Here is a 17,707-nt window from a genome sequence, read left to right as displayed (position 1 = left end):
CTCCATGTGCAGGAGCAATCGATCGAGTCTCTGAGAATTATACAGATATCTTTCCCATTTCTTAATTCTATGATGCGCGATGGATGCTACGACGAGTCGATGAACGACGAAAAACGATACAACTTTGTTAGAGGTGAATCGGACTACCAAGTATTTGCTATGACGCGTCTTTGGAAATACTGGAAATTCTTAGAATTTTATTCGTACTTTTCCCCTAAGTTTGTGTCTTTTTATTTGCACGAGGGATGTTAAAAAATAGACCGAGTCGGATAATACAAAGGAAACGGTCGCCTCGGCATTTCGATGACTTGCTGAATCTCGACGATCAGCGCTTTCGGACTCGTGTCAATCCGTGCCCCATTCAGATGTATTCAATTCTTTGTCCAACCCCTCGGAGGTTAACAAGAAGCGGGAGACGGGGCTGAGGAGGAGGAGGAGGAGGAGGAAAGAAAGAGAAACACAGAGAAGATGGGATAGGATAGGATAGGATCGACACGCGTTTCGGCGTATTCCACACAACATGCTCGTTCCTTTGAATAAGTATCGTTTTATTAATATCTCTGTCGTTATTTACAAAACTTTGTAATAATCTCTAATTTTCTTCACCGTCACACGCTACTCGCTATTCGTCAATCGTTATACTTTTACGCTTTTGTGTACCTGTGTACGTATGTACCGTGTAATCAGTGTGTACATGTATGCGCGTCTCTTTGTATATGTGTGTGTGTGTGTGTTATATTAATGTCGATAATGCTCGAGTTTGCTAAATCGTTTACAGTAGAACGTGAATGTTCCTTACCGGCGTCGTCGTCGAAATTCACCGCTTTTCAACTTTGGAGCCGACTTCTACCATTTCTTTTTATAATTCTTTCTCGCGTCGTCTTCGTCGCGTATGCGCCTAAACACCAGCATACCACACATTATATTTACACCATCGGATTCACACCTGTGACCTCATTATCACAGCGCGCACGCCGCCTTTTTTTCTCTCTTTCTCTCTCTCTCTCTCTCTCTCTCTCTCTCTCTCTCGCTCTCGCTCTTCTTTTTACATTCGGCACGTTTTGTTTTCGTCTTCATCGTCGTTGTCGACCGTGGAAAATCGATTCTCTCTTCTGCACAAGCAAACCGCGTCACAATTTCGCGACGGATGCGAGAAATACGCCGTAATATACATCTCTAACTATGTACACGCGTGCCTCCGGCTCGACGTATCCGCCTGAAACACGCTCGCGACACGGTTTCATCGTTTCCATGCGAAGAGAAAGAAAGGAAACGTTGGATCCGAGTCGTTCAATTGAACAAACCACGCGCTTGGTCGATTAATCCGTTTCGACTCTTACGACTCTGATGTAAGTCATGCTCGTGCTCTTTCACCTCCGCCTTTTTCGACTCTGCCGCTCGGAATCGTGAAAATTGAAAGAATACTATTTCACTACGTGATTCGCGGATGTACCGCCGACTGGCAGGCGATTGGTCGACCTTTTACCGCTCATCCTTTTCACCGCGAATAGATTCTGTTTCACCGAGTCATTCGCTCGTAGAATCCAAGAAATCGTGGTTCACATTTCAAAGAAAATCGCGGGTTCGTGTATTTATGCGAAGCATTGTAAGAGAACGAGTTTGTGGCTTGTCGTTAGATTCGGATAATAAGTATTCTTTATCGTCGTTTTCTGACTATGAATTGTTCTTTGTTCTGTAATTAGGATGCGCGACCAAGTAAGCTTTTCGAAACTCGATGGCAACAAATTTATAAATCCGTAAAACTTTTAGTTTCTGTAACTTGGATTTTCACGTTCGTGAAAATTTTAGATTCGTTCGAGTGCAATAGGCGATCGATCCGTATAAGGATGAACTTGAATCGTGATTCGAATCGTTAATTTTGATCTTGAATCAAATTATTTGAGAGAGAGCACGATAGATTTGTAAATAATTCGAGATAGATACATAATTGATAAAATACAAAAGAAACGCTATTAAACTGTACAAATGCATATAAAATTTTCTTTCTATTTGTTGCTTTCGGGTTTACCTCATTGTCGCGTAATCCAAATGGATGGTTCCTTGCTCGTAGCTTTCCAGATTGATTGGTAATCGACGTATCCTAGAACCAGTGTCAATCGAATGGCTCAATTCCGTAATTTGTCGTGGAAGATACTCGACCTATCAGAAATTCTTATACGATCCCTAATACGATTCACTTTCCTCAAATTATAATTGTTCGAAGTTAATTTATAATCGCGTCCAAATTTGCTGGAAATTTCTATTCCTTCCATTTCAAATCTTTATATATATAAAAAAAAAAAAAAAAAAAAATTGCCACGTAATGCGCATTATCTTTTCTTGTTTACAAGAAGATGCACAAATTAATTTGAATATATTTTTGTTTTTCTCTTTAGAATGGCCCATTAGAATGGAATAACTGGAACAATTGAAAATTTCAAGTTAGCGTTCGACCGTTCGTAACTGGTCCACATCGAGGAGCTCCTATCCACCGGAAATGCGAATCCTCCTCGATGATAGATACGTGTTGTTGCAACGCAACAGTGTTGCGAGAGTGCGTCTCCGATGACACACGCAATGCACACAACCGGTGTACGGTTTCTCGCAATTGGAATCGACGCGTTTCGAGTGTACTGGCCAGATTATCCGCGCTTCTGCGATCCGCTTCGACGTTTCGCTCGCACATCCACCGACGTTGCCTCTTTGGTCGTACATAAAAGCAAATTTGTTAACAAACTTTCTAATATTAAAATTAATTACTCTGTTCCGTCCATTCGAGTGACTCTGGAACCCTCGATATTCTTAATTTAGAAAATAACTTTGTCAAGGATGTTAGCCTTCGTGTAATTGGAATTCAATTGACGTTTAAAATAGAAATTCTCTTTAGTTGAAGCTATATTATTTTATACGAATTAACGAACGTAAAATAGGATTTTTATTTATTCGCAGGGATTTCATCGCTGCGGACAAAGGTCAAAGTTAAAATCAGATTAGTACCGACATCCTCGACATCGAATTATCGTTCTGATTACTCCTAGTCTTTGTCTTGTACGTGGTTAGCCTGTGAGGACAAGCAGATGACGGAATAGTAAGTAGTCCGACACATTTTCCAGCGGTACTCGTTGTCAAGATTTCATTTCTCGATGAACAAGTAAGGTTCTCGCAAGTTTCACACTCGTTTCCGTTCTCGCAGATATCAAATTTCTTTCGCAACGTAGAATCAAATTGAATATGCCTCGAAATTTGGACGTTCTACAAATTTGGAAGGACTGTTTCCGTAAGACAGATCTTCGAACTCAACGGGAAACAGAACCGTTATCTCTATAATAATCGTCAAAACGAATGAGAAAACTGATATAAGTACTTTGTATCTACGAAACTTATTCGTATTTTCAAATTTTTCAGATCCATCGAGATCCAACTTCTTCAAAGCCTCCGTTGATCCAGACGTGTGCGACCGATACTTGAGCGATTCGCACATTTCAGACCCTATACGAGAGAGGGACGTTCGCGTTGATCACTGACTCCAATTATAACCGTCCTGCGGTTCGCGCAGTATTTTCTCGTCTTACATATCCCTCGAACAACCAGTTCATCTTTGTCCGTTGGACAAATCGCTAAACGTGTCTGCGTCTCCAAACAAGCAGACGTATCGTCTCGATAAACCAATTTCACCGAGTCTTTTTCCAGTGTCTGCGACGAGTATTCGTCACCAAGGAAAGACAGTCTCCCCTAGATCGATCTCGTCGTTCGATTCCAATGATCCAGGCCAGGTAAGCTGTTCTAGAAACGACTCGCACAGATCGGAGTACGCGACACAGGACTCTTTCTAGGGGCTGTCTTCCATAGGATACCAGGCAGCTGGACCTGCGACGGAGGGATTAGCCCCCGCCGCGGATGGCATGTACTACCAAGCCCGTCCTTGGAATGGCAGGTACGCACCGCATTGCGGTTGCTGTTGCTGCTGCATGCTCTGCTGGGTACCGGTTCTCGGGTACGAGCAATGCTGAAGACTCTGGCTGGACGTTATCACGTGGTTCACACCGACCACCGAGTGATGAGGCACCGAGGAGGCCGCGTGATGAGAACCGTGAGGGCTCGACGCCGCGGTCATGTGAGGGGCTGGACTCGCCAAGGCCGCGCTTGGTCCACCGCGGCTGCCCTCGTTTCCTCCTCCGCCACCGCTTCCGCATGGCTTCCCGTCCTTCACGAGCACCGGCACAGCCACTCGTCGCGGCGAACTAGCGCTCTGTAACATAAAAATAGCGTCGTTCTTTGGATCGTTCTTTCGACAGAAGCTTTCAGTTCCGGTATTTGCAAGTTTTACGACGCGAACGTTTTAGCAGAATACGAAATCCGACCGAAGAATGTTTGAAAAATAGCCAGCACGACGATGACGCAGGATGCGTAAATCGTTGACTTAAATCTTGAATTATTGCCGTGGAATTAATTTCTTATTTGCATCGAGAAATGGAGAACAACCCGAACTTCGCCTGGAATTTCTGACATCATCGTTCATCTAAGAGAAACGACAGCCTAGTCTACCCGATCCACCGGTATGTAAACTCAATCCACACGTAGGTGCACAGGCTGCGTACGACGAACCGTAAAGAAGACGTGGGACGACGTCGTGGCTCGGCTTCTGTGTTCCAAGCAAACACGTGGGCTCGGTAGGCACAGGTACTTAACCCGCGCGATACCTCGTGATCAGCATTCGAGCATACTCGTACTTTAGCAGCCGGAGACTCTCTTCTCTCTCTCTCTCTCTCTTTTTCTCTCACTCACACACACACACACACATTACGAATAAACAGCACCAGCTACCGTGGACCACAGGATTCTAGCCAGGGCTCTGTCGAGCCGCGTCAACATCGAGAACTGCTGTCCCTCGTCTCCCCGCGTTACTGTCCGCGGGGATTCAATACGACGAGCGGGACCCCACGGCATGCCAAACAGAAGCCGAAGCAAGCCGGCCGAGTACCTGCCGGGACGACCACTCAGCTGTATCAACATTCGGTACACGACATTCCTCTTCGATCTCCACGCCAGCGACGCTTTAATAATATGATCGTGACCGCTCGGAAATAACGCCTATTTCGGCCGATGGATTCACGCTGGTTGGATCATTTTTAAGAAAATCCAATGGAGAATTGCAGAGACGAATGTCTTTTCTTGGTTATCAGAGATTTTATTCTTTGTAAAGCTATTACGAAGCTTGACTTTGGTCGAGGGTTGATGTCAGATAGATCTTCAAGTACCTCGTGCTTCGTCCTCCATATTTTAAGACAGCGAAAGCGGCGAGTAAAGATAAAAGAGAAGTTACTTTTAACGAAGATCGCTTAGTACCTATTAAAAAGATTCTTACGACATTATAAATACGAGTATATATTCGCGTTACAGAAGGTGCAACGCTCGGATGAAGTTTGAAAGGATGGAAAGTCGAGCGAACGCAGAAGCTGCGGGTAAAGCAACAAGGCGTAATTTTTAATAAGAGTACGACCATCGTCGTTCGCTTGATCTACGATACGTACGATATCCTATATCTTGATTCTATTCTTGCATAACTATTTTAGGGATTCGTGCATGAAATGTCCGGAGAATAAATTCTTCTGCGATCGTAACGATTCGGTAACCAAAATCCGTACCTACGCGAAAGGAAACAACGGGGGTGGAGTGTGTAACGACGATTCGATTCGAGTGGCCGACACGAACTTACGCGCACGTTGCTGGCCGCGAACATAAGTGCAGGCATGCCGTGCACTTCACGCTGACAAAGTGACGATTACGCTAAACGCATGACGGTCGGCGCGCGCGTCACGCGTCACGCCACTTTAGCCACTTCAACGCGCGTTAAGCGATTTCCGGCGAAAATGGCCGTGCTTAGGAACGGAGTAGTACGTGTTTATGAGCGGCGACCACTGCGCCACGCATAATGAGCCTCAATGTTGCCGTGATCGCGCGGCCGCGATTGGATTCTCGGGAAACATATTACGCGTGGATTTCCCTCTCCCCCTTCGTCGAACACCGTCCCCTTTTAACGGTATGTACAATACGTATATATATATATATATACACACATATACATATATATTTCTTGCACGGAAGCGATCGTCGTTACCGTTTGCCGTTTAGGTTAAGGACTCGACCGAGATTCTATTTTTTATTTCTACCTTCGAGGGAGCGAAAGGTGTATCGTTGGTATTCTATACCAGATTCTATTTTAGAATCTTGCGTTTTACGTATAAAAGTTAACCATAATTTGGGAATACAATCATACGAATCGAGTAAATGTATGCAACCTTTTATTCCACGTATCGAGAAAGAGACGAATCCGAAGAAGATGAACGAAAGAGGAAAGACACGGCTGGCGAAGAATCTGCTACGGCGATGATCAGATTTTTCAAAAGGTACCCTCTACAGGACGTTTAATTCCTTTAATATATCACGAGGACAAGGAACGAGGGCAAAGATACGCGCAAAATAAATTGTACTTGAAACGTCTACGCGGTGGCGGCCGATGTTCAGACCGAATATCTAAATGTGCCGCTCGCGCGCGCCACTGACTTTCACCCGAATGCATCTCTCGTGGAAAAACATTCGTCATCGTTGAAACTGATATAATTAACTAAAAGCTGGGCTCTACCAGTGGCACAGCTTTTTCCCTCCTTCGTTTCTCCTCCTCCTCCTCCTCCTCCTCCTCTAAAACCACTACCACCATGAAACGGACCAGCCCGACGCGACGGCCGTCTACGTCTCGTTTCTTTACAGAAGCCTCGGTCGAACAAAGAACCACGAGAAGAGATATTAAAAGATTTCTGCCGGGACCTCTCATTTCCGCGACGAATGGAATTCAATGGGTTCCGTAAACGAGGAAGTGGTTTTTAAATTTAATAACCGATGTTTTACCACGAGTGTAATTACATTAGGCGATCTCTCGATACCCGGCAAACAGCTCTCGCGCCTTCTCCCTCCCAAAAAAGCGTAAAAACCAGGCCACCGATTTCTCCTCCTGCGATTCCTATATTTCCCGAGACGTATAAAAGACGAATTGAGATTTCTGTCTTCCGTCGCAAGGGTGGTATTGAGAGTCAACGACAAATTTTTTAGAACTCTCGCAAATTCGTTTGAACGCGTACGAATATACCATCGACTCGAATAGTATATTCCGCCGAAGACAGAACAATCGATGCGATTATCTTGTATTCGTTCCATCGTATCTTAAAGCGAGAACATTTCAATTTCGCTGTATCCTCGCCGGTTGACGAGACGGACAGAGTAAAATTCGATCAAAGCGGCTCCGTTACTTTCGAACGATTCGCTATCTCCACGGTCTAGAGATAAATACGTCGCAGGCGTTCAGCTTAATCTCGATCGCGACACGAAGTTACAATCGATGGGTCGAAAGATCGGCGACTCGCGTCTCCAGGGGAGGGTTAATCGATATCAATGGTAGTAGTATTGGTAACCCCGATTCGCGTCCAGGTGTTGTGCATGACTGTACTCACGGCAAGATGGCGACCGGTCCTCGAGCACCCGTTTCCGCGCTCCCTGCAGGATACCACTCCACCCTTCTCCTCTCTCGTTCTCTCTTTCTCTTTCTCTTTTTCTTTCTACTTCTCCTTCTCACCCGCTCTCTCTCTCGCTCTCTCGCTCTCTCTCTCTCTCTCTCTCTGCCCCGTCTTTTTCTTTCTCTTTCCTTTTCTCGTGTTCGCTCGCTCGCGCTGCCACTTGAAATTTTTTTACCGCCGCGAGGGGAGGAAATGGAATAAAACGAAAGAAAGGGGAAAAAGGGGGAAAAAATCGGAGCTCTGGCTGCCAACTCGTCGTCAACGTCGACGACGACGTTACCGTCGTAACTGCTACGTCTCCGTCGCATGGTGTTTTAAACTCCGTAAATGATTAATTCTATTCGCTGTTGACAATTTTCCTATGTGCTAACAAATATTCGTAAGTAATTTCTGCTAATTTGAAAATTACAGATTTCCCGTCTGATCCCTTCGAACTTGCAACAAATCCTATGGTAATTTTTTGGAAGGAATACTCTGATAGTCGGAAAACAATGACAATAAGAAGGAAGGTATGTACTTATTTGGCCGGTTATTGGAAGAGGTATATGCATTTTGTAAGAAATCTCGAGTATTCCTCTTCTCTATCGAATGTAACTGAGATACGGATACCTAATGCGTTTGTTTTCTTACAGGGATGACATAAATGGCTCGTAAGAAGAAATTAATCGCGAGAAATGGTGGAAACGGCGACGGTCGCTCAACGAAGCGAAACAGCTGCTCTATCGTGGGACGTACTCGGCGAGAGAAAGCTCTGTTTACGCGAAAGATCTAGTTTCTCTATTAAGAAAACTATCTATGGGAGGTATCGCTATTGTACGAAACGCTAATAATACCGTAACTGCCACGCCCAATGCGTATGTTGCAATTTCGCGTCGTGGTGTGCACGCGATTCTGGTCATCCAATTACACGTATCATCGAGCAGATCGAGATAATAGAATGAAAATGCCGTACGGAGAACGAGGAGAAATAGTAAACGCGGTATTGAATTGAAATAGAGATTACGGTACCTTCGCTGTTATGGAAAAATAGAGAAAGATAGGACGAGTCGCCACGCTATAGAAGAAGAGAAAGAAGCGAGAAAAAAAGATAGGGAATACGATACAGAGATGAATGGAAACAGAGTCTACGGGGACCACGAAAAACTAACGAGTAAATTATGGGGCGGCTGCTCGTCCTAGCGTGGACGAATCGAGGGGAAAGGACGGTTTACAGATCGGGCCACCGGATAACTTTCAGCACCATTAATGTTCTATGGGTGTTTACGAGCCGCCGCTTGGCGGCGACTACGTCGACCCTACTTAGGGACAAGATCGATCGCGATCTAAATACGTAACTCTGTTTGTTACGCGCTTGAACATCGAAATTGAAATTGATACACTGTGCGAGTGTTGTTCGGGAAACTACCTGTCACACACGAACGACGTTCTAAGAGATGGATCGCGTGGACGAAGAGCAAAAGTTATCTAAAGGTGATTTTAAATCTAAGGTAGTATATATATATATATAAAGATCGAAATTTGAGATCCAATATGAGAGCAGATGGCCGTCGCGTCGCAAAGCTGGATATGCCGCGTACACGATAATAACACGATATCGAGGACGGATCGAAACACAGAGAATGACTTTGATCCCCGTCACCCGCGAAAGTGGTTTTGCACGAAAATCGCTCGACGCGTATGCTCGTTGCCATCGAAATTCGATGAAACGGTGAAAGTCGACGGTGACCGAAAAAAGCGCTATGAAAATCCGCTTACGTCGAAACGCCATTCCGCTTGGAGTGTAGCTCGTGTTGGTACAGGTATTCTTTAAAAAAATATTTTTAGCACGAACGAAACACACCGGTGTGGAGGAATAGGGAAAAAGGAAACGTTAACGAAGTAGCTGGATAGAAACGACTAAAAAACATTTCCAAGAAGCGTGTTACACGTTCCGTGACCGTGCAAGAAATTCATTTTGAAGCGCAAAAAACCGACGGAGAACAAATAATCGACGTCATGTTGACACGAAAATGATTTTCAGCGTGAGCGAAACGACACGACACGCCGATTCCCGCTAACTCGAATCGGACGATTTGCCGCTAATGCATGCCGGGACATCCGTGATCTCGCATACTCGTTCGTACCCGGCTGTAATGTATTCATCAGGACGGATCTGCGTGTATCGGCACGATCGCCGTCTTCTGACATCTCTTTTGAATGTTATTGCAGAGGAGGAGAGGCAGCCGCTGCACAGACGATTCGTATTCGTCGGTGCGTGCGACGAGATGGAGACAGGGCACGTTTTGAACTTGCAATTACGATATCTCGGGAATCTGGCGCGTCATTATTAGAACCGATAAAAGAAGGGAGAAGAGAGGAAAGGGAAGGGTAGAGAAGGGAGATTTCTATGGGAGCGAAATAATATTGTCGGATTCGTGCGCTTTCGAAATCCATAACTTGGAAACTATCTTTGTCCGTTATAGGCAGAATTTAATGGATCGAAATTACGTTTTTCTCATCGCCGTGATTTTACGTATAGACTTATGTACGCGTTATATTAAACCTTCTCAGGCAACGACATTAACGTAGATGTACTGATATTCTGCAGTTATCTCACCTAGGTTTCGAACGTTGTAATTTGCTTACCATTCTATGTACATGGTCGGTATTACTGGTCGATGAATCGCGAGCTCGACGAAACTCAAACGGAATTCTGTCGCTCGTTAGACGATGAAAAACGTTAAAAAACGTAACAAGATACACACGGAAAAGGACGGAGGATAACAAAAACAAAGAAATAGAGGTAAAAAATAGAAATCATATTGCAACAGCCAGTCGCTGAAACATCGTGGTAATTACGTGTTTAACACAGACGATTTTATGTTGCAGGGAGGTCGGTATTCCTGCAAAAATTTCGGCTGGAATAACGAAATGAATGCAGAATCGCTTCGAGTCGGTCGAGTGGCCCACTCGAAACGAAATACGATGTGGATGCGAGGATCCGCGCCGCGTCCGGAATATTTTTCATTTAAAAGCATTTCATTTCGAAACGCTCGATATTTTGTCGTGTGTCTCGCCGTTTCGAAATCCCTCGGGAAATCCGATCTATCGAGGACGCGTATTATTATCACACGAGAAACGGTCGAACGACAGAGTTTAATTTAATCCTTGACCCCTCTCTCTGCCTTCCTTCTCTTTTTTACTCTGTCTTTTTCTAGAAATGTCTTTCTTCGACAATTTTGCAATTTTGTTCGCGCGACTCGTTCGATGTATTCGGACTAATATCTTTATATCTCTTTTTTTAACAGGTAGTTACCTGATTTTGAGCATTCTGTTCGGCCATCGCCTTCTCCTTCGCTTGCCTCTTGCACTTGTATCGGTGATTTTGAAACCATATTTTCACCTGTAACGTGAGAAAGGAATTGTTCCTATTAGTATGGAATTTTATTGGCAGAAATTAGAAAAAAGAAGAAAAGGAGGTAGTAAATTGCCCGTATAAAGCCTATGCTAATGTGAATATCTTTTCGACATTTCCGAAACAAATAAAACTCGAAAATATCAAGAGGAACCAGAGTTCAGATCGCGATACCAGATGCTTCGAGTCGAATTTTCCTTTTTCCCGTTTCTTAAAAAAAGCTGGGACGCATCTTTGACGCGCAAACTGTCACCAGGTAGGAACTGAAATATTTTTACAAGGGGGAGCCTTTTGTCGCGTGTGTACGTTTCAAGTAATCTGGAACGATTCGTGGTCCCCTTAAATTCATAATCCGTGGTTATTATAAGTTTGTTATTTCTACGAGAGGGATTTAACGCTTCGCTCACTTTGCTAGATACTTTGAACAACGATCTTTTCACGCCTCGCCATCGGTTTCTTTTTAATACGTGTTTTATTTTACATTTTTTTTCTCAAATTTTAATTGATAACATAGCTAAGGAAAATAAAGAATAAAAATCTTTTCTTTCTCTTGAAAAACCTGTGGATTTTAATTCTATTTCATCCGGCAATTTCAGAACCATAAAATGGATGCCGAAATACCAAATTTCCGCCGATCGAATGGCCAGAAGCGGAAGTTCCACCGGTTTAATTTCTTCCATGCACGATGTCAAAAGGAAAACGCAGCAGTTTTACGAAGTTCGGGCCTAGGAGCAGTCGTGCTCTCGTTCAAAATCGCTTTTACGGCAATTGAACGCGATTAGGGAAGCCGGCCGTGCGGACGGGATCGAAATCGGCATCTGCTTATGACAGCGGCGCGTTATAATCCGTATTGTACATTATGCCACGTTCACAGGGGCGCGTCCCGATCATCGTGGCATTGTCGTCGAGCGACGAAAACAATGCCCTCCGTTTCTGTCGGCCGATTTAATCCTTAACGCGAGCTTCCTAGGATAACGTCGCTCGCGTTAAACTGTTGGCCACGTTTCGAACGTTATACGAGTATTGCGAGCATATCTGTGACGATCCGGTAAAACTGTTAAGTTGATCGTTTAATTTTGCTTTTTCCAAAAGGCAAACTCTTTCCACGGCAACGTGTGTACGAGGATTAGCGCGAGCGAATAGAGCAGGGATGTATTCGCGAAGATAAAGAGACGGCAGATCGAACGATTTGAAAAAAGGAGGACAAAGGAGTAAATTAGAGGCATGTGTGAAAGGTACGTCTAAGCCCGATCTTTATCGCGCGTATCAAAGGCGAGTCCGACCTATATGTTGCCTCGCCTGTAACCTCCTGCTCGAGTGGTTGTAACCCGCTGCAATCCCCGTGTGTAGCCGCCCCGTGTAACCCCCATTGTCGGAGTTATGCGCGCCGTAGAATGCAACGAAAGCACTTTAAGGGGCCCCCGCGCAGTAGACCGTGTCTCGAGAGCCTGCCACCGTCTGTCTAATTCTTTGAATATTAGCGGGATCGACCACCCTCGAAAATTCTTGTTCCCCCTTCGAGGCAGCGCTCGTTCGCCGCCTCGCGTGTACGCCACGAATACCGATCGTTCTATGGCGAACACGATTTTCCAATTGCCCTTCTCTCCGATCATTACCCGTTACGGTATTTCCAGGAATACTTGTACCTGCTGCCTGTTACAATAATCGATGTTTTAGTTTATCGTCTTTTACGAGTTGGCTCTTGAATTGAGCGTTATGGGGAAAAATCAACAACTGTTGCGAGCGTCGAGTACCGATGAGCGAGTAAGTATACAGTTTACTCGTTTGCTAAGTAGTCTTCTATGTCCTTCTAAACTCTAATGCTTGTATTATTTTTTAAATGGTTTCCCGAGTAAAATTAGTTATGCTTTCAGTTTTAATCTGTTATCGAAGCTGTTAGCGAGAAGACGGCAATGATGGTTAACGATACTATGGAAATTCATCTTCGAGAACCGTGGACAGCATTTACATTTTGCAAATACATCTTCAGTCCCATCTGTATTTGATTGCGCTTTACGAGATCAAAATTTTCCATCGGAAACGTCGGCTCCGATTGATTCAGCTCGTTTCCAGCAGCAAGTATAACGCGCATAAATCGCTCATAATGGAAGAAGGTGACGACTGGTTGTAAACAACGGAAAGAAAGGGAAGGAGCGAAGGTCGCGAAGAAAAGCGCTTTGAATCCGCCGGTGGTGAGCCCTTCCGCGCGACTTTCCGCGTGTGTTTTGTAGTACGACTGATGCGTAGGGCGGAGAGACCTTATCTAAAAGCCACGAAGAGGTACTAGACGAGGCAAGTACTCTCTCGCCGCTCCCATTCGTTAATTCCTTTTCCACCGATAATCCACTCGTCGAAGCCCGTGGAGTTTCGGGCGTGCGGCGACTTCGAGAGGTCTACAAACAGCCTTGCTTGCCTCGACGCGTTCTTGCATTCTCCACTTTCGCGTGTCACCCGCTCGTTTCGCCGTTCCTTTTGTCCTGGGTAAAACCTTGTTACCGTTTTCGCGTTTTCCGCCAGACTCCTTTCGACCAACTTTTCCAATCCGTAGATCATGACTCGCGTCGTGAGATCTTTCGAGATGAGATTTTAATCGAACGATCGACGCTATACAAAGAACGGGAAATATATTATCCGGAAAATTTGTAATTTCTGGCAATTCGTCTTGAGCACGTATCGATATCCGCGATCGTGTTCGAGCTATAAACGTATAGGCAACGACAGTGAAAGATCCGACGAGACGAAGGCGGGATGAACTGTCGGAGAGAATTGTTATTTCAAGGGAACGGCCTGTCCGTCAGGCCGTTTGTCCGTCGCTCCCGCAACGGCGCGGTGTGTAAACAAAGAAAGTTGAACGAGATAGGGATATAACTGGTGTGTACTCGCAGACCACGGAGGAAAGAAATTCGTGGCGAATGCCGATTCTCAACCAGGAGAGCAACTTTCGTGTCTATAAAGTTTACAAACCAAGTCGAGCTTACGAATAACTGGACGACTCGATATCACCTTCGACGGTACGCGACTTTTTCTTTGAAGGGAATCGAAAAATTTATTGTCTATTATATTTTCCATTCTTGCGATCGTTAAATATAGAACCTATTCTTTCGGAAAAAAATAATCTATCAAACGGTTGCTTGTACGAAACGAATGAAAGGAAAGGAGGAACAACTTGTTTATTTTCAATGGGTACGGCGAATCCGATGCAAAAAGGCAGCAGGGCCCGCAGGGGTCCGACCGAGGTTTACTCAACACCGAGAAAGGGGGAGCTTAACTTTAACTTTCGATTAACTCGTGGTTAACTCTCGTTCAGCCAGGTAAATGAAACGCCTCCCGTAACCGTTCGAGCGGATTTGCGAACACCCTGCGCTTTTCTTCTCTTCCGCGTACATCCTAAAAGGTCTGCCGACAAAGACCTGTCGTCGACACGTTCCTTCGAGCTAATTGACAGTAACGAGCTTTTTCACGGCTGATTTAAGGTTGACGACTTAATATCGACCGTAGAGTCAACATTTTCAAAAAGTTGCAACCAAAATAACTGCCTTGTCCTAACATGCTATAATAGATCGCATAGAAGCTATACAGAAGCTTTCGAAGCTCCTGTTTCAACGAACGTAAACCTTTCTAAACGAATTCTTTTCCACCATAGATACGGACATCAGAACCGATCAATCCTGAACTTTGTTCCGTTTCGCTGTTATTTGAACGATTCGATTCCACTTTGAACATTTCCAGCTTTTAACCGGCGATTATCCATTCGACGCGAAGTCGCTTCCGCGCCGACTATTCGTCACTTACTTCGACATTAATTAGCGTATCGAATAGCGATAAATCCAGAGGGCAGTTCATCAAAGCGCGGCGGAGAACATGTAACATTTGGGAGGAACATGGAGTACCTGTTTGGCTTATGTTCGACAGAGGCCGGAGTTCGTACATCCGTTCCGGCAGGGAGTATGCGGTTAAAGTGGACGATTGATCAAGTTAGCGTAACGTCATTACGTCGCGTACATTGAGGGTTCACGCAAAATCACCACCACCATCGCCACCACCACCACCACCACCACCACCACCACCATCGTAAGCAACCGAGTGGTATCGGGCGTCGCCACCCTTCGTGGCCTCGCTAACTGTTTCCTCGGGCAATTTCATCCGACACCAACTTTCGTCGGATTATCCGCTGGAAACCCCATGCAGCCTCGGGCTACTGGAGAATTCACGGGGCTCGTTTCGATGTTGCTCGAAAGAAAGACGCGTGTAATTGACGAGAATTGCCACTCGAGGTGTTCCGAACCGTTTCTGAACGCATCCGCTTGCCTCGGGCAGCGCGGCTGATTGTCTTCTCTAATCTATTGTTGTTAGGGGTGTACGGAGGATGTCGATATTTCTTTCTTTCTCTCTTCCTTCCTATTCTCTTGGTGTAATCGAGCTGGCGCGTAAGTCACGCGTCTTTCGATTTTTATCTCTATTAAATGGGATACCGAAATTTCGTCTTTTATAAACAGCGTGTAATATATAAGCGAATGAAAAGGGCTGTTTTAGAATCTCGGATATATCCGTTCGTTACTACCAACTATTCTTCTATTAAATCGGCGATTACAATTATTTGCGGAGGGAGTTGGCGCGAAGAAAAAAACCGCAGGAAAAAGGGATTACATTTGCGAGGCTTGACTTTAGTCACAGATGTGTTTCCACCGTAAAGTGCAAGGAACCACAACGATGAGCTTGCGAATACCAGGATCAAGCAACGTCAAATTATGATTAGGGCTGTTAATTGTCCCGTGTTGACTCTTCTGAGTGGTGGCCCGTGGGCAAACACGATTCCCGCCTCCCTTTTGTTGTTTTAACTCAATACCATCGGCCGGGGATGACTTACCGATTACTAGTCGGATGTCTGAAAACCTGGGGTCTACGGCCCGGCAAATAGAAATGACTTTCCAGTTTCTCTCAAACGAGCGAGCGAACTAATTCGCGTTCAACGTGAACGAACAAACGTCTCTTCCTCGTTCCTCGACGATGGAGGGTGGAATACATGCTTTGAATTTCTCCAAAATGCGTAACTTTTGCGTTCACGCCCTTTGTATATTCGAAAGGATAATTTTTCTAATCGTAGAATACTTTACAGGGAAGGAGAGAGAGAGAATCGTATCCGATCAATTGCATTTACAAAGGTCTAAACAATTTAAGGAAGAAGATTTGATGAAATCGCGAGGACCATTTCACCAGCCTTTTTGCTCCTGATCGCACTTCTCCGCCCTTTAATTTCTTCGTCGTTTCACGCCAGGGATGATCCAATAGCCCGGGAAGCGGATGTTTGCGGTTCAAAATGTATGCACCCTCGCATACCGTCCCAGCGGAGGTGCAGCGGGATTACAAAAGAACGGGTCCGCGCAGTTCTACAGTACGCGTAGCGCAAAAAGAAATTGGTGGCGTATTACGCGACAGGCACGTTCGAGTGTATTTACAATACACTCGTAAAGCTGCCTCTTCGTCGCGATAATTGACGCAAACACGGCGAAAAACTCGTAAGACGACGGCTGTATCGCGTAGGTCTGTCCGCACTGGGAGAACGAATGTTGCCGATTATTTTCAAACAGCTGGAGAGACTGCTTAGAAACACTCGCGGAATTCTTTCCGTTGCGATCGATGCACCATTTATGCGAGGTTTCTAGTATTCCGTTGATATCGCTACCTTACAAACGTAACCTCGTCTAATCTAAAATTTTTACAGAGAGATTTTCGAAGCATGTTAATATACCGTGTCAAAAGTTTAAGGTTTTGACGCGAACGAATGTCGCTTAAAATCTGCCAACTCGGCTGTTACCTCGTCGAAAATCGATTGGTGAATTAAGCTAGTCAAGATCGGTCGTTGCGCGTCAAATAACGACGCTTCTTCTTTACCACGTTTCTACGTGCCCGATAGACTTATACAGATTCGTTCTTTTCTCGGGTCGTCGATGCCGCTACCCTCGAGTGCTTGTAACCGATCACCGACTTTTGCAGTGACCTGTAGGTTCCATGGGAAGACGAGGAAAAAGAGAGGAACGCAATTACGCCGGCCACATGCTGCCGGTGTGCGTGGCGATGGCGCGGTATGACGCGGGGGCGGCCGCAAAAGCCGACGACATATTCATGCGTGCGTTATTATGCGAGGGAGCCGTGAGTGCACTCGAGAGATACGCGCACGCGTTCCACGACGTCCAATTAACCGCACGCATTTCGTCACCAAAGGAATTTCACGCGTGGGACGCGCGCATGCTCGCCTCGATCCTCCGAGATCACTTCCGATATCTTCGAATATAGAACCTAAAAAAGGTACATCTCCGTTCCTCGACTACGTAGCTCGTGAATATCTGTCAGAAATCTCGACGAGTCTAGGGTACCTAATTTAAGCAACGTTTTTGAAATAATCGTCACGAACAACGATGTTAAACAGTTTTTGATGGAAATCGCAGGCCAGACGCATTAGCCGTTTTCTCGTTAATTAATTTCTTGTACCAAGACGCAGGGTCGACGCAGCGATCCTAGCACGTAAATAGCTTTACTCGTGATTGTCGAAAACTTTCGCGGCGAGAAAATTTTCACGGCCGACGCTTTTCCACGGGTGTTTCGTCCAGTCGAAGATTCGTTTCCCGGCTTTGGGACGACGCTGCCCCTCTCTGCCCCCCATCGCTCTCTTCTTCCTCTTCGTCGCATCATCCCCTACTCCCCGTGTCTCCTTGGCGCGGGACACACAGATGCGTCCCTCCATTTT

At 45.3% G+C, this 17,707-nt stretch overlaps 1 protein-coding gene and 1 long non-coding RNA gene across 2 annotated transcripts in view; one reads left to right on the top strand and one right to left on the bottom strand.

Annotated features, from left to right (window-relative positions):
• Positions 1 to 527: 527 nt before the first annotated feature.
• LOC100642447 (homeobox protein Nkx-2.4) overlaps positions 528 to 17,707 on the bottom strand; it is a 30,116-nt gene continuing 12,936 nt past the window's right edge. The window contains exons 3-4 of the mRNA XM_003395361.4: positions 10,864 to 10,950; positions 528 to 4,249 (exon numbers count right to left, since the gene is read on the bottom strand). Of these exons, the coding sequence (XP_003395409.2) occupies positions 3,908 to 4,249; positions 10,864 to 10,950 (429 nt within the window). The 3' untranslated portion in view covers positions 528 to 3,907. The remainder of the gene's footprint in view (positions 4,250 to 10,863; positions 10,951 to 17,707) is intronic.
• On the top strand, positions 6,566 to 10,870 carry LOC125385188. Its single transcript, XR_007224198.1, has 3 exons — positions 6,566 to 8,077; positions 8,201 to 10,350; positions 10,437 to 10,870. It is a non-coding gene; the product is annotated as an uncharacterized LOC125385188 (long non-coding RNA).

The sequence above is a fragment of the Bombus terrestris genome, chromosome 5, assembly GCF_910591885.1.
Source record: "Bombus terrestris chromosome 5, iyBomTerr1.2, whole genome shotgun sequence".
Taxonomy (NCBI): Eukaryota; Metazoa; Arthropoda; class Insecta; order Hymenoptera; family Apidae; genus Bombus; species Bombus terrestris.
This window is presented reverse-complemented; position numbering and strand designations above follow the sequence as displayed.